At 39.9% G+C, this 20,820-nt stretch overlaps 1 protein-coding gene across 2 annotated transcripts; it reads left to right on the top strand.

The window, feature by feature from the left end:
- The first annotated feature begins 6,569 nt into the window (after positions 1 to 6,569).
- Positions 6,570 to 20,468, top strand: LOC103128149 (zinc finger protein 709-like). Of its 2 annotated transcripts, none has more exons than XM_060181637.1 (5): positions 6,570 to 6,613; positions 14,377 to 14,508; positions 16,670 to 16,796; positions 16,969 to 17,026; positions 18,911 to 20,468. In XM_060181637.1, the coding sequence occupies exons 2-5, from the start codon at positions 14,494 to 14,496 to the stop codon at positions 20,142 to 20,144; spliced, it is 1,434 nt and encodes a 477-aa protein (XP_060037620.1). In that variant the 5' UTR covers positions 6,570 to 6,613; positions 14,377 to 14,493; the 3' UTR covers positions 20,145 to 20,468. The 2 variants fall into 2 exon arrangements, with proteins under 2 accessions (XP_060037620.1, XP_060037619.1); XM_060181636.1 differs by having other exon boundaries at positions 18,878 to 20,468.
- Positions 20,469 to 20,820: the final 352 nt, after the last annotated feature.

Genomic DNA, 20,820 nt, shown 5'->3' with positions numbered 1-20,820 from the left:
ACCTTACACCAGGACTGAATTCCTCTTGAGCTGTCCTGATTCTGTGTGTGGGGGGGAGTTAAACAGTGTGCTCTTTGAAAAAGGGATGGATCACTGATTCTCTGGGCCTTTGTGCTAAGATCAGGTGTAGAAAACTGAATATTCCTCAAAGAGTTTTGTTTTCAGTCTGATCAGAGACAACTGATGAATCTGAATGAGAGAGGCTCCTCAAGGATCGTCAAAAGACCCTTCAACTGTTAAGTTTCTTTTAAATATATTTATTTATTAAAAAAATATTTATTTATTCCCTTTTGTGGCCCTTGTTTTATTGTTGTAGTTATTACTGTTGTCATCATTGTTGGATAGGACAGAGAGAAATGCGGAGAGGAGGGGGAAGACAGGGAAAGAAAGACACCTGCAGAGCTGCTTCACTGCTTGTGAAGTGACTCCCCTGCAGGTGGGGAGCCGGGGCTCAAACTCAGATCCTTACAGTGGTCCTTGGGTTTTGCACCACCTGCATTTAACCTGCTGCACTACAGCCCAACTCCCTCTATTTTTAATTTTATGGGAGGGGTGAATAGAATGCTGTTCAACTCTGACATAGACAGTCCCAAGGATCAAACTTAGTACTTCAAGAATGTTAAGGTGGATACCTACCACTGAGATATCTGAAGGTCACTCTCTTTCCCTACCTCTCTGTCTCTTTCCCTCTGAATTTCCCTGTATTTCCATCCAATACATAATACATTAAAAAGAAAGGTACTAGTTGCCAGGTGGTGGTGCACTTGATTAAGTGTACACACTACAATGTGCAAGGCCTTGGGTTCAAGCCCCTGGTCCCCACCTGCAGAGGAAAAGCTTCACAAATGTTGAAGTAGAGCTGCAGGTATCTCCCTCCCCTCCAATATCTCTCTATCCCTATCCAATAATAAATAAAATTCAAAAAAAAAGGTGCTATCAGGTGGGGGTATAGCATAATGGTTAAGCAAAGAGACTTTCCTGCCTGAGGCTCTCAAGTCCCAGGTTCAATCCCCCACTCTGCCATAAGCCAGAGCTGAGCAGTGCTCTGGTAAGAAAAAAAAAAAGTTGCTATCATAATGGTTTTTCAAAAAAAGACTCTCATGCCTAAGGCTCTAAGGCTCCAAGGTCCCAAGCAATATCAAATACCACCATAAGCCAGTGCCATTTCTTCTTTTTTCTTTTTTTTGAAATCTATTTTATTTAATAAGACATAAATAAATTGAGAGGGAAGGAGAAGATAGAGAAGGGGAGATGAAGATACACATCTGCAGGGGGATTTGGGTGGTGGTGCAGTTGCATCAAGAGGGAGTGCTGGTCCTTTTTGCTCCTGCCTAGGTCCCTTCTGCGTGCTCCAGACACCTCCAGCCAGATAACGGGTCATGAATTCTATGAACCATGCCATGATCCTTCCCATGCCAGAAATAATAACATGACTCTATACAAGGACCTGTCTCACTGTGGGCATCTTAGCTCTCCCCACCCCCAGCTGGGCTCTCTTGATACCGATGGGTGCTTCTCACCTTCCCCCTTGGTTAATACAGTAAACTTTCATTTGTCTACTCCTGATTCTACTTGCCTCACTTTCAGCATCTTTTTTTTTTTCTCTCCCCCAGAGCACTGCTGAGCTCTGGCTTATGGTGGTACAGGAGACTGAGTCTGGGACTTTGGAGCTTCAGGAATGAGAGTCTGTTTACATAACCATTATGCTACCTACCCCCACCCCATAGCATTTTATAATTCTAACATTTTGGTGCAAAAACCTGAAAGGGGCTACAAATCTAGCCTCATCCTTTGGGTATTTAGTACCCTAGTATTCTAACAATTATAACTGCTAGAAACAGAAAAACATATATATCTGCTATCATTATTTCAATATTTAGACCAAAAATTTTAACAGATATTGGGTGATGAACTCTGCAAAAGCCCACAGGTAAAAGAAATGTATATTCTGGAGGGCAGGAGGAATTGAATATTCTCCAATGACTTTCCTTTTTCTTTCTGATCAAAGTGAATCAATGAATCTGGAGGGAGCATCTCCTGAAATACTGTCAAAAGACCCTGCCAGCTATTCCATTTTTAATTACTCTTTCACTCTCATTTTTAAAATTATTTCCCCTTCTATTGCCCTTGTTGTTTTTGTTGTTGTTGTTGTTGTGATTATTGTTGTTATTTATGTCATCATTGGTGGATAGGACTGAGAAATGGAGAAAGGTGGGGTAGACAGAGAGGAGATGAGACAGATAGACACCAGCAGACATGCTTCACTGCCTGTGAAGAAACTCCCCTTCAGTTGGGGAGCCAGGGCCCCTAACCAGGCTCCTTAGGCCAGTCCTTCTGCTTCATGCCATGTGTGCTTGACCCACTGTGCTACCACCCATCGCCCTATGCCGGGCTAGCTTTATGGGCAGGAGAGAGATGACCAGGGACTCATGTCTGAGCTCAGACACAGTTCAATCTTTATTGATGATGAATGAGTGCAAGCTATATATCTCTACTCACAATCCTGTCCTTATATATCCTGAGGTGGAATTGTAAGGTCAGAAGAGAATGTAAGTAGTATAGGGGGTGGGGAGAAGGAAAAAGCATGGGAAACCGTTGGGATTAAACCAGTGCTGGCAAAACAATGATTATGTAAATAGACCACAGCATTAAGTATTGCAACAGAAGGGGTCTTAGAAGCAGACCAACAACTCTAATTACTTTTTTAGTTGTATGTATTAATATTATAGCAGGGAGAAAGCAGAATACTTCACAGATCTTGCATGGACAGTGCCAGGACTTAAATTTGGTACTTCTTTTTTTTTTAATATTTATTTTATTTATTTATTCCCTTTTGTTGCCCTTGTTGTTTTATTGTTGTAGTTATTATTGTTGTTGTCATTGTTGGATAGGACAGAGAGAAATGGAGAGAGGAGGGGAAGACAGAGAGGAGGAGAGAAAGATAGACACCTGCAGACCTGCTTCACTGCCTGTGAAGGGACTCCCCTGCAGGTGGGGAGCCAGGGTTCGAACCAGGATCCTTATGCCGATCCTTGTGCTTTGCGCCACCTGCGCTTAACCCGCTGTGCTACAGCCCGACTCCCAAATTTGGTGCTTCAATTTGCTAATTGGTGACTCTACAATTGAGATATCTGCCTTATGACTGGAATAAGAGATGTTTAACTGAATAAAAGAATAAGAAATAAAGGGTTAGGGTTAGGGTTAGGGTTAGGGTTAGGGTTAGGGTTAGGGTTAGGGTTAGGGTTAGGGTTATACATTTGGATGGTCAATCCAGATTCTCAATCAGGAGAAATACAACTCTCTGCTGATTCCAATGTCCTTTCCTGAAAGTTGGTGGCTATGTCCATGACTAAAAATTTTCACTCCAAAGAGAAGTAACCATCACAAGATAAAAACTTACTAGTGTAAGTCTAGTTGTGAATAAGTGGCCTATATTGGGATTCAATTATCCAGTTCTCTAGTTGTGGTTCTGGACAATAATGAATATTCCCACCATTACTTGAGATCTCTTTACAGTTAATCATTGTTCATATTCCCTCTCTGCCAGTCTGTATAAATGAAGCTTTTGGGAGTTCTACCAGAACATAAAAGTTATCTCAACATCTTCTTGCAGTTAACACAGTGTAAGAAAATCGGAGGACTTCCAGACTTCCGGAGGCTGGGCTTCGGAGTAGCAGCAGCTGTCTTTCTCTCCTCTCCTCTACTGGGTTAACTAGGAATACCTTTATCTTTATTATTATCTTTATTTATTATTATCTTTATTTATTGGCTAGAAAAAGCCAGAAATTGAGAGAGAAGGAGAAGATAGAGAGACACCTGCAGCCCTGATTCACTACTTGCAAAGCTTTCTGCCTCCAGGTGGGGGTCAGGGGCTTGAACCTAGGTCCTTTTGCACTGTAACATGTCACTCAACCAGGTGCTCCACCACCCGGCCCCCTAAATAAACTTCCATGTTCACAGCAATCATTCTAACATTTCAACACTAATTCTTTTAAATTCTTATTCTTGAACACGTTCTCACATGTTGAATTGATGCTCATGGTCTTGCCTATCCACACATAGAATATAATCAGAATGTTTCCAAGTATAATGAAATTCAGAACAGTCATACTGCTTTTTAGGTCACATATAAGACATTCAATTCTTTATGTAAAGATCAGTTTCCATCATCTTTGCATAGCTACTATGGACAACTTCCTGATCCATGGAGAGATCTGATTATTACCTAGCATCAATAACAATAATACTTACATCAACAATCAAAATAAGGGCAACAAAGAATGAAATATATAAGTAAATATATATGTTTATTGTAGTTATTATTTTTGTTGTTATTGATGTCGAAGTTGTTGGATAGGACAGAGAAAATAAAGAAAGGAGGGGAAGACTGACAGGGGGAGAGATAGACAGAGACCTGCAGACCTGCTTCACCATCTGTGAAGCGACTCCCCTGCAGATGTTCATGTTGCTCTCTACACTGAAAGGTGGCTCATGAGGGAGAATAAAACATTAGGATAGAATTTGGGAACAAATCAGCATCAGGGCAATATTCCCACTGCGGCAGAGCCTATGAGGGATTGCCCTGATCCCTACCGTAAGCCTGTCCCCTGAATTCAAGAGGTCTGGCAACTGCTTTATCAACTTTTAGTTTTGGGGGTTCTATAACTTTATCCAACACCCTATTGGCTGTCGGGAGACTGGAAGAGGACTGAAGACCATTAGGTCACACCAGGGGTTACCCAGCCAGAGTCCTGCAATTGTCCTAGACCTTATCAATCTCCATGCAAAGGACTCGGCTGGGAAAGACAGAAAAGGACAGAAAAGGGGAACTTAGCTGCAGTGGGTGCTCACAAAGCTTCAAAGCTCCTGCCTGGCTCATCATAATGTTAAGTATTTTTCCTTCTGACTGTACCCATTACAAACAGAGACAGACTGAGGCTGACACAAGAAATAGGGGAAGTTGAAGTATATATTCACACAGACTCATAGAATAGCCATTACTACAAACTTACACATGTACAAACACAGAACAGGCATAGAACACTGGGACCTCAGGAAACCTGAGGGGTCCCCCACCAAGTCAGAGTGCCAATTAGTGGCCCCATTATTTGGGAGAGAGACCCAGATGCTGGGAGCTCATCTCCTATTAAAGAGAATGGGAGTTGGGGGGCTTCAAGGTGGTCACATGAATACATTCCTAGAATGAACATTCTGAAACTCATTGGCTCCAGGAAGCTAGTGGGCAGGTTAGTGATAACCATTAGGGCACAAAGGTTACAAGACAGAAGGGTTTCTGTAACATTATATTTATTTATTTATTTATTTATTTATTTATTACCAGAGCACTGCTCAGCTCTTGCTTAGGGTGGTGCAAGGGATTGAACCTGGGACTTTAGAACCTCAGGCATGAGAGTCTGTTTGCATAACCATTATGCTATCTACCCCTCCCACAGCAACATTCTTAGTTAATCAGAAATTCTCTGTTGTCCAAATAAGGGGGAAATTCCTTCATTATCTAGTCCTCTAAGGGTTTGCTCTTAATCACTCAATTCACCTAGCTTTCTATATGGGGGATTTCTAATTGAATCAGCTTGGGGGACTTATTCCTTCACAAGGTAGACTACACTAAACAACATCTCCCAAAGCTTACTGTGCAACCCTGCTGATTCCCACAGTGCAGATAACATTTTCTATAGTTATCCATGCTTGTTTGTCTGTGAAATTACCCACAGAGAGCAAAACAAAGCAGAGCGGAGCAGGGCTCTGGGTCAGCAGGCAGCCTCCAGGTCAAAGGAGCCCACTGCACTGGAGGAGCCAGGCTGAGAGGAGGCTGCATGGTGCAGTTTGCACTTTGGGCACAACAGCAGCACCAAGTCCCCAGGGTGCTGGTCACAGAGCTGCGCCTCATATGACCAAGCAGCATGGAAGAGAGCGAGCAGGAGTAAGCTAACTGGGTGAGAAAACTGATGGAATTATATGTTTTTAACAGCTGACACTTCTTTTAAAAAATGTTTTATTTATTCCCTTTTGTTGCCCTTGTTTTATTGGATAGGACAAAGAGTAATGGACGGAAGAGGGGAAGATGGGAGGAGAGAAAGACAGACACCTGCAGACCTGCTTCATCGCGACTCCCCTGCAAATGGGGAGTCGGGGACTGGAACTGGGATCCTTACTTGAGTCCTTGCGCTTTAAGCGTCCCACCAAATGCTCTTAACCCACCGCGCTACCGCCCGAAGTCCAACAGCTTCTAAAGTACTCCAGAGAACCCTTTGCCAGCCATTTCTGGCTTTAAGGGTTCTCCAGGCTCACCCCCTATAGATGTTGATAGGACAGCATTGCTGTCATTTAGAAATGTCTGGTTTCGATTGGGTCTGAACTTTATCCAAAGTTTTCATCCAATTAAACTCTGAGACAGTGGACATGGACCAATGTGGGATGCTCATGGGTGGTGCTCCAAAGTGAAATCCAACACTCGAGGAAGTAAGAGACACTAGCAATCTCTTCTGTGTTTTTGCGCGGCTGCTTTTCTCTACTATTCTCTCAGTGCTGCTCTCATCTCCTGATTTGGATGTTGGAGAGGAGACTTGAGTAAATTCAGACTGGACGGGATATTGTGAGTGTGGCTCATTGAGGCTGAGATTGGGAGGGTTTGCTTGAGTCTTGCTAGAGTATTCCGGGATCGGATTCGGGCAGTAGCACAGCGGCTTAAGTGCACTTGGAGCAGCGCACCACAAGGACCAGCAAAGGGCTGCGGGTTGGAGCCTCAGGCTCCCAACCTGCAGGGGAGTCGCTTCACAAATGGTGAAGCAAAGCAGGCCTGCAGGTGTCTGTCTTCTCATCCCCTCTTGTCTTTCAGCCCCTCGCTCCATTTCTCTTTATCCTATCTAACAACGACAACAACAAGGGCAACAAAAGGGAAAGTAAATATTTATTTAAAAAAATAAATATTTATTTTCCGGGGTGGATCAGTGTGTATGGGCCTCTCCCTGGTCAATCCACCATCCCCACCAGGGCTGGATTCCTCTTGTGCTGTCCTGTTTGTGCTCTGTGGAAAGGGGTGGATCATCATTCTTTTTTTTTAATTTTTATTTATTTATTTATTTATTTATTTATTTATTTATTTTTTATTCCTTCCCGGTCATGGATGAAGTTTCTTGGTCCAGTCCCATTCTCTATTGAGTGTCCTGGGATCTGGATCCAGGACAGGGGAGCGAGGAAGGACCTGCTGATGGCAGGCGAGATGTTCAGGTTGGGGAGTCAGCATGTTTGTCAACACCAGTCAGCTTCCAGCTGGATCCACTGCCCCTTTGATTGCCCTGCCTTCATTGGGACCTGGGGTAGATAGAAACTAAGGACTTTTTGTGGCCCTGGCAGCACATGTGCCAAAGTGATGGCTGGTTCTTTCTCTCTCTTCCTATCTTTCTCATAATAAAATCTTTAAAAAAAAAAAGAAAGAAAGAAAGAAACTAAGGACTTCTTTAATTCTTTCTCATTTTCATTTTTCTTAGTCACTATAAATTTCTCTTCTCTGTTATATTATCCCTGGAGGTGTTACAGTTTTTTTTGTTTGTTTGTTATTGGGGAATTAATGGTTTAGAGTCAACAGTAAAATAAAATACAAGTTTTCCTAGTGGAGTTTGAGTTGCTATGTGGAAAATTTCTATGTGTTACCCATGTACATCTTGTTTTTATTCAATTTATTCTGGTTTCAGCGGTGAATTTAGCAGAAGTGCCCCAGGATTGAACTGTCTTTTTTTTTAAATTTTTTTAAAAAATATTTATTTCATTTATTTATTCCCTTTTGTTGCCCTTGTTGTTTTATTGTTGTAGTTATTATTGTTGTTGTCGTTGTTGGATAGGACAGAGAAATGGAGAGAGGAGGGGAAGACAGAGAGGAAGAGAGAAAGACAGACACCTGCAGACCTGCTTCACCACCTGTGAAGCGACTTCCCTGCAGGTGGGCAGCCGGGGTTCGAACCGGGATCCTTATGCCGGTCCTTGTGCTTTGCGCCACCTGCGCTTAACCCGCTGCGCTACAGCCCGACTCCCTGAACTGTATTCTAATAAACTTGTTGGAGAAACATTAGCAGTCCCCTACCTTAAAGTGAGAGGCATGAAGAGAGGCATAAAAAATGTTGACGCAGTTACAGTGACTTGAATGTAGTGTGCAGAAATTGAAAACGTGGAGCCCTGTCCACTGCCTGTTTCCAGTTGCAAATGAGAATTATCTTTTATGCTGCTTATAATTTTTCTCATAACACTGTTCAGTTCTCACTTCTGATAATGTAGAGATTGAACTGGAATTGGGAGTCTCAGACATGGAAGTCATTTGCATACCCACTGTTTTTAGTTAGCTCAGCTACCTGTAGTCAAATTTTAAGATTATTATTGTTTTAAAAATATTTCCCCCACCCCCTTTAAGTATTTTTTGTCATTCATTTTTGAATGGAGACAGAAAGAAATTGAAAAGGAGATAGAAAGGGAGAGAGGCACTTGCAGCTCTGCTCTGCTTCATTACTCATGAAGTTTTCCCCATTGCAGGTGGGGACCAGGGTCTTGAACTTGGGTCATTGTGCACTGTGGTGTGTGAGATTAATCAGGTGTGCTCCTGCCTGGCCTGCTTAAAATGATATTTATTGATTAATATTTGGGTAGAGTCAGAGAGAAAGTGGGAGGGTAGTGGGAGATAGGAAGGGAAAGAGAGACACACATACAGTGCTGCTGCCTCCGTCTTAACTCTCCTCCATCAGCTGGAGACCAGAAGTTGAACCCAGATCCTTGAGCACTGCAGTGTGTGTACTCACCATCTGGCCTCTGTAATTAGATTTTTAAATTTTTTAATAATTGTTATTTATTTATTGGCTAGAGACAGCCGGAAATTGAGAGGGAAGTGGGGGATAGAGAGGAAGTTAGACAGAAAGATACCTGCACTACTGCTTCACTACTCACAAAGCTTTCTCCAGCAGGTGGGAACCAGGGGCTTGAACCCAGGACCTTTCACATTGTAATATGTGTTCTCACCAGGTACAGCAAGACCCGGCTTGCTGTAATCAGATTTTAATGCAGTGTTCTTCACTGTGACCTTGTATAAATTGAGCTAAAAAAATAAATGTAAAATGGTGATTAAAAGATAGGTAAGCCTAGACTCTAGTAACTCAAGGGTTAAGTAAGCAATTAAAAGGCAGACCCTGAGCCTGGGAAGAAAGAGATAAACACAGGACCAGATGGTGAGAAAGAAGTGAGAAAGAAACCTCCCCAGAGCCTGAAGTCAAGAAGAGAGATAATCACAAGGTCCTGAACCCCCCACCCCCCCATATTTCCCCCATATGCAGGAGATAGATAACCACAATTGTAAAACTATCATGTAGTGACTTTGTAGACCTGAGATTTGTCACATAGACTATTCATTCTGATCCCTATATAAGCCTTAACAGGATTTAGAGTGGAGTCAAATACTGGGAGAGCTATTGCATCAGCCACTTGGGAATTCGGTCCTAGCCTGGCTAGTAAAGATTCTTTGTTTTTACATCACTCTGGTCTCATGGTGTCTTCCTTGGATTCCCAAACCTAACAACCTGAATTTGTGTGTTCAGTTCTGGTTAGTTCAGTTCTAAAATGTGTTATTGTACAGCAAATAATGGACACAGATCTTTTTGAGTAATAGAGGGAAAGTTTCCAGTTATTTAAGATTGTAAAAGTGCACTATGGGGGCAGGGAGTCCAGCGATAGCACAGCTGGTTAAGTGCAAGTGGCACAAAACACAAGGACCAGCATAAGGATCCTGTTTCGAGGTCCTGGCCCCTGCCTGCATGGGAAAGGCAGTGAAGCAGGTCTGCAGGTGTCTCTCTGTCCCGCGCTCTGTCTTCCCCTCCTCTCTCCATTTCTCTCTGTCCTATCCAACAACGATGGAATCAAAAACAACAACAATAATAACTACAACAATAAATAAATAAAGGGCAACAGACCGGAGAATATATTTTTTTGAAAAGTGCACTATGATTTTCTCCCCTATTTCTCCTTGTACATATGTGGAATTAGAGGTTCTGTAGATTGTTTATGTGTTGGAAATTGGAGGACATTGTGTCATTAACAGGAAAGTGTCAAAGTGTCAATAAATCTAAGTCATGAATTTTAAAGTTAATTAATGTATTAAGGAATAGGAAAAACTGAAAGGTCATACATATATATATATATATATATATATATATATATATATTTTTTTTTTTTTTTTTTTTTTTTAAGCAGAGTACTTCTCAGCTCAGGGTTATAGAGGTGCAGGGTATTGAACCTGGAACTTTGGTGCCGCAGCAATGAAAGTTTGTTTTCATAACCATTATGGTATCTACTCCCACCCCAAAGTCGTATATATTTTTTAATTTAATGAATTTAATTTGAATAAGTAGATGATTAAATTAATTAGCCCTTAATACTCTGGTTTTTGTACTTATTATTAGACCTTGAGATGTAAAGTGTACATGTCACTCAGTCTAGACTTTCCTTTTGTGAAGGAATTCTCTTGGATATGAGGAAGTCCAGAGCCAAGGTGTGTGAAGAATAAAGGAGTTATTGAGTCAAACTGAGAGTCCAGATCCCTCTGAAAACTCATGGCACTGAACAAAGGTTCAGTTCCAGCTTTATACTCTAGAAATGCAGAAGCCAGCTCAGTTTACAGAAGCTAACATGACAAGTAGCTATTGCAAACAAACAAGCAAGAGAGAAATACAAAATAAAAATGGGGAAGTTCACCCAGGTTACTATAGATACGGTGACGCACATTCTAATCTCCATAGAAGGCATTTGACTTTTCTGGCCTTCTGCTCTACTTGTCTACTGCTTACTCAGTGAAGGTCATCAGTCAGACCTTCTTCTCTCTAGGGATTGAATTTGGAACCTCATGGTTGAAAATTCAATGCTTTATCCACTGCTCCACCTACTGGAACAGGATGTATTTATTTATTTATTTATTTATTTATTTATTTATTTATTTATTTAATCTTCAGCACAGTTATATGTTGGAGTGACTATTTTTGGGGTGGATACCCATATAGAGATCTTAAAAATGTTTTTTGTGGGGGGTGGAGACTGGTGGTGGCACAGTGGGTTAAACGCACGTGGTGCGAAGCACAAGGACCAGCATAAGGGTTCTGGTTCGAGCCCTGGTTCCCCACCTGCAAGGGTGTCACTTTACAAGCGGTGAAGCAGGTCTGCAGGTCTGTCTCACCTTTCTCTTCCCCTCTTTTTTTCCATCCTCTCTCCATTTCTCTCTGTCCTATCAACAAAGACAGCAGTAACAATAATGATAGACAACAAGGGCAACAAAAGGCAAAATAAAATTTAAAAATATATTAAAATTTTCTTTTAAAATATTGTCTTTCTTTTTTCATACAACACTGAGAAACTGAGAGGAGGGGAGAGAGATACGAGAAAGAGACTGCAGCCCCACTCATCACTCATACACCTTTCTTCCTGCAGGTGGACACTTGGAGTTTAAACTCAAGTCCTTTCACATGGCAACATGTGGCCTTAACTGGGTGCACCACCTGCTCAGCCTCCCAAAATTTGTTATTTCTAAAAATAACTAACCAAATAAATCCATCCTGTTGGGGAGGGTTAGTAGAAAACATTTAAGCTCAGCTGTGAGCTGACAGTTATTAAAGCTAGAGAATAAGTGCAGACACATTCCTGTAGAGCTATCTTTACTTTGGAATAAGCTTATTTTTTTATTTATTGTCTTCTGTTGCTCTTGTTTTTTATTGTAATGATTATTATTGTTGTTGTCATTATTGGCTAGGACAGAGAGAAATGGAGAGAATTTCTATATGCATCCAAAAAGCCAGATGATGGGAATGAGGTGTTCATAGTTTCATAGTTTCTGTAGAAGGGGCTGGGCGGTGGCACTCTCAATTAAGCACAGATATCACCAAGTGCAAGATTCTGGGTTCAAGCCCCCACTTCATGAACAGGGAAGCAGGTCTGCAAGCATCTATTTGTCTCTTTCCCTTTCTGTCACCCTGTCCCTCTCAATGTCAATTATCACAACACACCAGCCCTGATAGCTTTCCTCATGTCTCCTTCTCATTGTAAACCTTGCTGGAGCACAGCTCCATGTAGTACTTGTATGTAGACCCATGAGTCATTTCACAAAAAGCTATAGGTCACATGACTTGGATTAAAATCTAGCCTCCCTTTTATTTGATCACTGATTAAATTTTCTCACAGGGGGAGTCGGGCTGTAGCGCAGCGGGTTAAGCGCAGGTGGCGCAAAGCACAAGGACCGGCATAAAGATCCCGGTTCGAACCCCGGCTCCCTACCTGCAGGGGAGTCGCTTCACAGGCGGTGAAGCAGGTCTGCAGGTGTCTATCTTTCTCTCCCCTCTCTGTCTTCCCCTCCTCTCTCCATTTCTCTCTGTCTTATCCAACAACGACAACAACAATAATAACTACAACATAAAACAACAAGGGCAACAAAAGGGAATAAATAAATAAAATAAATATTAAAAAAATTTTTTTTTAATTTTCTCACAGGGTGTAACGATACTATGTCTCACTTCATAGATTATTTCCATTAGGGTTGCATATATCTATGGAAAACAGAATGTGTAGTAACTAGAACTGTTTAAATAGACGAGTGTTGACATATACCACACTATATTTGTATCTGCAATTATTTTAAGTGTCATTGAAAAACATCCAAGAAACTTCCTTTATGTTTATTTGATATTAGTCACCCCAGACATCCCATTAGTATCCCAATCCAGATGTAATCTGTGTTTTTCTAAAATGATTCATTCTGTTTAGTTCTGATTACAAATACCACTGTCATTCTTATCAGATTTTATATTGTGCATAATGTTCAGAAATCTTTCATTTCTTTAAAACAAATTTTATTTCTTTATTCATGAGAAAGATATGGATGGAGTAACGAACCAGACATCACCATGGCCCATGTGCTGCTGGATATTGAACCAGGACTTCATGCTTGAGAGTCCAGTGCTGTACCACCTCCCAGACTACAACCCCCAAATCTGTCACCAGCACTAGTTCCTCCATCTTTGAGTGGAATTGCTCACCTTTTGTCTGCTGACTTAAAGATTTCTACCCAGATTCAGTGACTGTCATGTAATAATCAGATCTCTGCATGGATTAGGAAGTTGTACATAGTAGCTATTTAAAGAGTGATGGAAACTGATCTTTACTTAAAGACTTGGATGGCCTATATGTGACCTAAAAAGCAGTATGAATGTTCTGAGTTTCATTATAGTTGGAAACATTCTGATTGTATTCTGTGTGTGGGGAGAGGGGGCAAGAATATGATCATAGGGGAGTTGACCGGTAGTGCAGCGGGTTAAGCACATGTGGCGCGAAATGCAAGGACCAGTGGAAGGATCCTGGTTTGAGCCCCCCACCTGCAGGGGGCTCGCTTCACAGGTGGTGAAGCAGATCTGCAGTCATCTGTGTTTTTCTCCCCCTTTCTCCATTTCTCTCTGTCCTATCCAACAATGATGACATCAACAACAACAATAGGGAGTCGGGCTGTAGTGCAGCGGGTTAAGCGCACATGGTGCAAAGCGCAAGGACTGGAGTAAGGATCCCGGTTCAAGCCCCCGATCCCCATCTGCAGGGGAGTCACTTCACAGGCGGTGAAGCAGGTCTGCAGGTGTCTGTCTTTCTCTCTCCCTCTCTGTCTTCCCCTCCTCTCTCCATTTCTCTCTGTCCTGTCCAACAACGACGACATCAACAATAAAACAACAAAGACAACAAAAGGGAATGAATAAATAAATAAATATTTTAAAATTTTTAAAAAATAACAATAATATCTGTAACAACAATAAAAAGCAACACGGGCAACAAAAGGGAAAGTAAATTTTTAAAAAATGTAAGAATAAATAAATAATCTTATATAAAAAAGAATATGAGCATCAATTCAACACATGAGAATGTATTGAAGAATAAGAATGTAAAGAATTAGAGCTGAAAAGTTAGAATGATTGCTGTGAGCATAGAAGTTTATTTAGAGGGAGTCAGGCAGTAGCGCAACGGGTTAAAAGTTTATTTAGATTGTTTTATGGAATTACCTTAATTTAAAACACATTATTTCAAGTGTATATTATAGTTTAACATCCAGAACTACATAATCAACAAAAATGTTGTTTTAGTACAATAGGATAATGTTGAATACATTTACTGATTTTACTGTGCTCACTTTTAATATTTTGAATTACCATTCTATACAAAACTTATAGGAAAATATCATTAAAACTTTGAATTATGAAAAGAAGGAGCTGGGACTGGTGTGCAATATACAGACACTGTTTTCCAATAATCCCTTGGTGTCCTGACTTTGTTTACCAATTCCCAGTTTTACATTCCCTGCAGGTAGAGTGCTTGCTGTCAAGCCAAAAGAGTCCTGGCTTGTGGATTTAAATCACAGTCTGAAGATACTGCTGCTTTTAATTTTCTGGCCTGAGAAGAAATTGAGAGAAAGAGGGAGAAATGACACTTTCTCAGGTAAATGACATATGCCAGATCTGATTCATTTCCTTGCTGAGTAAGTTGTATTTTAATTTACACATGCATTTTATGTTATGAATGTTCATTTCACTGCTTCTTATTTGCCTGAATATTTCTCTTAAAAAACATTTTGTCAGCAGACTTTGCTGCCATGAAAGATACAGATATGGGTAGATATGACAAAAGAGAGGAGGGAAGGAAAGTGAAGAAGAAAAAATGCAATACTCTACCTCCAATGAACCTTGGAGTTTCTTGCCCAGATACCACAGAGCTTAAACCTCACACACTACACAGAGATGGGAAGAGGGAAATTTCATTAGTGGTATTCTGGTTTCTTTCCCTTTTCTTTCCCTCGAACTCTGTAGGAAATAATACAATTATTCCACTAAGAGAAATCATGTTCATCAGAATATACCTACTTATACCTGAAGCTTTTTCTTCCTTTCTACCCAAACACTCTATATGCTATGAAAATTCTTATCTTGATGGGTACACCCAGTTAGACATTTAAGTTACCATGGGAAGTAACCCAGTTTTAAGTTCTGTTGTCCACCTGGATTGGGGGGGTTGCTTAACAAGTAGCCAGGTAGGTCTTCAGGAGTCTGTCTTTTTTAAATTTTATTTTATTATTATTTTTATTTATTTATTTATTCCTTTTGTTGCCCTTGTTGTTTTGTTGTTGTAGTTATTATTGATGTCATTGTTGTTAGATAGGACAGAGAGAAATGGAGAGGAGGGGAAGACAGAGGGGGGAGAGAAAGACAGACACCTGCAGACCTGAAGTGACTCCCTTGCAGGTGGGGAGCCGGGGTTCGAACCGGGATCCTTATGCCTGTCTTTGTGCTTTGCGCCACCTGCGCTTAGCCCGCTGTACTACAGCCCAACTCCCCAGAATAGGAATTTTAATGTATAATAAAGCTATGTAGTCTTCTTTAGGTATGTTTCTAGGGGCCCATAGTCTGAGTGATTTTTGCTTGAGCTTGATAGTAACATGAAGAGGAACTAAAAATATTGTTTGGGAAGATGGCATCGGAGTTGAGAATAGAACTAGAGAACTGGATTAAGGCAGAGGGTAGTTCTCAAACTTGATAATATTGACGAGCAATGGTGGAGAGATATTAGAGGTCTTGGCCCATCATATCTATGGGGAAATCCAAGAATTCCCATACTAATGGTGCTCTCATTTTATCTAATTTTACTTATTCAATTTTTTAAATATTTATTTTTTTATTTATTCATTTTTTAAAATATTTATATTATTTAAATAATTATTTATTCCCTTTTGTTGCCCTGGTTATTTATTTAATTTTAAGGAGGAAGTATGTTGTTTTCTCTCTTAGAAATAGATGCTGTTATTTCTCCCTGCCTCTCTATCCCTCAATTTGGAAAGAAGAATATGGTTTGTCAGCGCTCTCATGTGTCATTATGCTTTAGCAGGTTTTCGTTATTCCTCACTCTCATCCAAGTAGGATGCAAATGGCTGCATTGAAGAAGAAAGTAGCTTTGGGAAGACAACAGAATTATTGCTCGAAAGACTTTAATGCATGATGTTCTACTGCTCTAAATTCAGTCTCCATAAATAATATAAGCCAGAGCTTAGTAGTGTTCTGTCTCCTTGACACCTCTTTTATTAATTTGTAAATATATAATATTAAAATACTATGGTCCATGGTGAGCAGAATGGCTCACTCAAATTATTTGCTTCTTTGTCATGTGCACAGTCCTCAATTAAGGCATGCCTCTACCACATGGGAGCTTCATTGCCAGGGTATCTTTTTTTTCCCCCTAAAATCATAACATGGAGCTCTAAAGCCTCAGTTATGAAAACATAAAAAGGTAAAGAAATAAAGTTGTTCACTGACTGCTTTCCCAAACCTAACTCAGTTATGCTTGGATCTTTTTCTCCTCCCTTCCAAGTGCACTTCATAATAACATCACTGTCATATGAGATTCTAGGGACTGGGTTCAGGACCTGATGACAGCACAAAGCTGTACTCACTGTACCAATTAGTGTATCACATTCTAGGCCATGAGAGTGGGGTATTTGATATGTTTGGTGATGAGACAATCACTGACTTCATAAAGTAGATCATGGATGTCTAATCTGTTGCTAGTATGAAATGTTTTCTCATATAAATAAATACACTGTATATTTTAGTGTTCAGTGACCTTTGAAGATGTAACAGTGATATTCAGTCAAGAGGAGTGGGCATTATTAAATTCTTCAGAGAAGAAACTCTACAGAAATGTGATGTGGGAAAATATTAAAAACCTTCTGTCGATAGGTAATTATAATATTCGTTCATTTCTCAATGAAAATACATACTTTTTCCACCATTGTTCACCAGTGTATGTGGAGACATTGTTAAGTGATAAAGGCATTATTGTGATTGCGACTCATGAGGGATCAAAAATTCAGTATATTTGTATCCTTTCTAATATCTTTTGTATTTTTAGGAAATTTACAAGGGGACCATTCCATCAAAGAGCAGTGTAACCACCAAGGAAGTAAAAGGTTAGAATCTCATTCATAATAAAATATACTGTCCTAGCCAGAAAGCTACTGTGAACTTCTCTGTGCTTTAGTACCTTGATGATTTCCCAAAATCAATGGACCCTTAAGGGTTCCTAAGTGTGTGCTCTCTAGTATTTGAGCTGATGCTTGGCTTCTGCTATAATACAATCTTTTTAAAGTAAAGAGAAGATCATCTTAAACTATTTCATAAAAATGATGCCATGAATAGCTTATGGTATATTTGGCAAGTGACTCAAATAATGATGGATGTGTGATGTATAGGCTTGAGTTTCTCATTTAAATCACTGGCAGCACAAGTAAGAAAATGTTGTTCTGGATTACCCTTTCTTTCCACTTCATGAAAAAAACTCACAGAAAAGTAAGAAATGGATACTTACAGAAATAAGGCAGCGGGGAGTCAGGTGGTAGAGCAGTGGTTTAAGCTCGTGTGGCGCAAAGTGCAAGGACTGGCTTGAGTCTCCTGGTTTGAGCCCCCAGCTCCCCACCTGCAGGGGAGTTGCTTCATAAGTGGTGAAGCAGGTTTGCAGGTGTCTATCTTTCTCTCCCTCTCTCTGACTTCCTTCCTCTCTCCATTTTGCTCCATTTTTCCTGTCTACCAAAGACAACATCAATAACAATGACAATAACTACAATAATAAAAACTACAAGGTCAACAAAAAGGAAAATAAATAAATGTAAAAAAGAAACAAAAAGTAGATAAGGCAGAGAAACTCAGTGTTTACATAGTAGTACACTTGGAAACATTAAGCATAGCTCCCTTGTATGAATATATCTTTTTTATAATGTTTAGACAGATTTATGAAAAATTAGTTATTTCAATAAAAAATTTCAACACAGTGATTCGGGTGGTAGCATAGCAGGTGAAGCTCACATAGGGATCCCAGTTTCAATTTCTGCTCCCCACCTTTGGGAGGTCGCTTCACAAGTGGTGAAGCATGTCTTTAGGTGTCTATCTTTTTCTCGCCTTCTCTGTCTTTCCCTCCTCTCCATTTCTCTCTGTCCTATCAAACAATGATGACATCAGTAACAACAACAATAATAATTACAACAATAAAAATAACAAGGACCAAAAAAGAGGAAGATAAATACCTATAAAAACAATAAATAAATAAGGTGGAGAAACTCAGTGTTTACAAAGTAGTACACTTGGAACTATTAGACATATCTGCATTGTATGACTATATTTTTATAATGTTTAGAGAGTTTTAATAGAAAAAATAGTGATTTCAATAAAAAAATTCAACTCGGAGAGTTGAGTGGTAGTTCAGCGGGTCAAGCTCACATGGCACAAAGCGCAAGGACCGGCATTAGGATACCAGTTCCAGTCCCCAGCTTCAAACCTGTGGGGAGTTGCTTCAGAAGTGGAGAAGTATGTCTGCAGGTGTCTATCTTTCTCTCCCCTTTCTGTCTTTCCCTTCTCTCTCCATTTCTCTCTGTTCTATTCAACAAAGATGACATCAATAACAACAACAATAAAAAAATAAGGGCAACAAAAAGGAAATAAAAAATATTTAAAAACAAGAAAAAAAACACAAAGATAAAACTTGCCATTTACACATTGACAAAAAGTACTTCAATTAATAAATACAATATTGCTGTATGTAGTTTGTAGTTTAACTTGCTTGTGTATTATACTATTTAGTATTTAACAGCTTTTTCTTTGAGCTTTTTTCTTTTTAACTATAAGAGCCTTTATATAATATTAATTTTTATTATTGTTTTGTCAGTATAAGCATTTTTGTCCAATGTATTGATAATGTTTGTGAATATTGGTTGTTTATATATACTAATGACCTGTTTTTCTTAGTAAAGTTTTAGTTTTTTCATTAGAATATCATCAAGTAAATTCTCACTGTTTTCCAGTAAGAGAGTGAAAATCTCTGAGGCCAAAGAACAAAGACAAAATAGTGAGGAACCTCAAGAATGTGAAGTATACAACAAAGTACTCACTTATTCCAGTCAGCTTAAAAAACACAAAAGAACTCTCACTGGAAAGAAACCTTATGAGTGTAAACTATGTAGTAAAAAATTCAGCACATCCAGTTATCTTCGTATACATGAAAGAACTCACAGTGGAGAGAAACCCTATGAGTGTAAACAATGTAGGAAAACATTCAATTTTTCCAGTCGTCTTCGGAAACATGAAATAACGCACAGTGGAGAGAAACCCTATGAATGTAAACAATGTAGAAAAACATTCAGTCAATCCAGTAATCTTCGGACACATGAAAGAATACACAGTGGAGAGAAACCATATGAATGTAGTCAATGTGGAAAAATATTCTGTCATTACAGTTCTCTTTGGAACCATGAAAGAATTCACAGTGGAATGAAACCCTATGAATGTAAACAATGTAGGAAAACATTCAGTCAATCTGGTTCTCTTCGAAAACATGAAAGAATACACAGTGGAGAGAAACCCTATGTATGTAAACAATGTAAGGAAACATTCAGTGAATCCAGTTCCCTTCGGACACATGAAAGAACGCACAGAGGAGAGAAACCCTATGAATGTAAACAGTGTAGGAAAACATTCAGTCAATCCGGTTCTCTTCGGACACATGAAAGAAGTCACAGTGGAGAGAAACCCTATGAATGTAAACAATGTAGTAAAGCATTCAGTTGTTCCAGTTATCTTCGGAGCCATGAAAGAATGCACAGTGGAGAGAAACCCTATGAATGTAAACAATGTAGTAAAGCATTCAGTTGTTCCAGTTATCTTCGGACACATGAAAGAATGCACAGTGGAGAGAAACCCTATGAATGTAAACAATGTAGTAAAGCATTCAGTTGTTCCAGTTATCTTCGGACACATGAAAGAATGCACAGTGGAGAGAAACCCTATGAATGTAAACAATGTAGTAAAGCATTCAGTCAAAGAAGTTCTCTTCTGACACATGAAAGAATGCACAGTGGAGAGAAGCCCTATGAATGTAAACAGTGTAATAAAGCATTCAGTCAAAACTGTGCTCTTCGGAGCCATGAAAGAACTCACAGTGGAGAGAAACCCTATGAATGTAAACAATGTAGTAAAGCATTCATTTGTTCCAGTTCTCTTCGGAGACATGAAAGAACTCACAGTGGAGAGAAGTTCTAGGAATGGAAACAGTATAGTAAAGCATTTGCTGATTCCTCTACTCATCAGGTACTTAAAAGAAGTTACAGTGGAGAGAAAGCCTATGAATATACATGATGCAGTGGAACATTCAGTCATTTCAGTCATCTTTAATCACAAGAAATAATGCACAGTGAAGAGAAACCCTAGTAATGTAGACAATATAGAAAACCTTTCTGTTACTCCACTACTCATAGAGCATATGGAAATAGGCACACTGTTACTTAAACAGTGAGTTTGGTAATCTTCAGCCACATGAAAGTGCTCACAGTGTAGAGAAAATATTAAGTAAAATTTAAAAATAAGATTCGACTTCCGGAGGCGGAGCTACGAGCAGCAGATCGCTTTCTCTCCTCTCCTCTCCCGGATCAACTAGGAATACCAAAGGAGACCACCCGGACCGAAACAAGACAGGACTAGAATGACCACAGAAACCCAGTAAATCACCCGTGAGTACAAACACGCGTGGCTGGTGACAGAGAGGAGAGAGGGGCCTAAGGAGAGATTAAGTGACTGCTAACAGTTCGACAGTCTGTCAGTGGAGACACCACCTCCAGTCTGCTCCACCAACAAGGGGACAGCTGAAGGGAGGAAAGGACTCCCCAGAGACTCACCAAGTACAACTCTGAATCTCCATTGCTACTACCCTCAGAATCTG

The sequence above is a fragment of the Erinaceus europaeus genome, chromosome 23, assembly GCF_950295315.1.
Source record: "Erinaceus europaeus chromosome 23, mEriEur2.1, whole genome shotgun sequence".
Lineage (NCBI taxonomy): Eukaryota > Metazoa > Chordata > Mammalia > Eulipotyphla > Erinaceidae > Erinaceus > Erinaceus europaeus.
This window is presented reverse-complemented; position numbering and strand designations above follow the sequence as displayed.

Coding starts and splice junctions, on each gene's coding strand:
- LOC103128149 (XM_060181636.1), top strand. Junction 16,797..16,968: donor TAAAAACCTTCTGTCGATAG/GTAATTATAATA, acceptor TTGTATTTTTAG/GAAATTTACAAGGGGACCAT. Junction 17,027..18,877: donor AACCACCAAGGAAGTAAAAG/GTTAGAATCTCA, acceptor TTTTTTCATTAG/AATATCATCAAGTAAATTCT.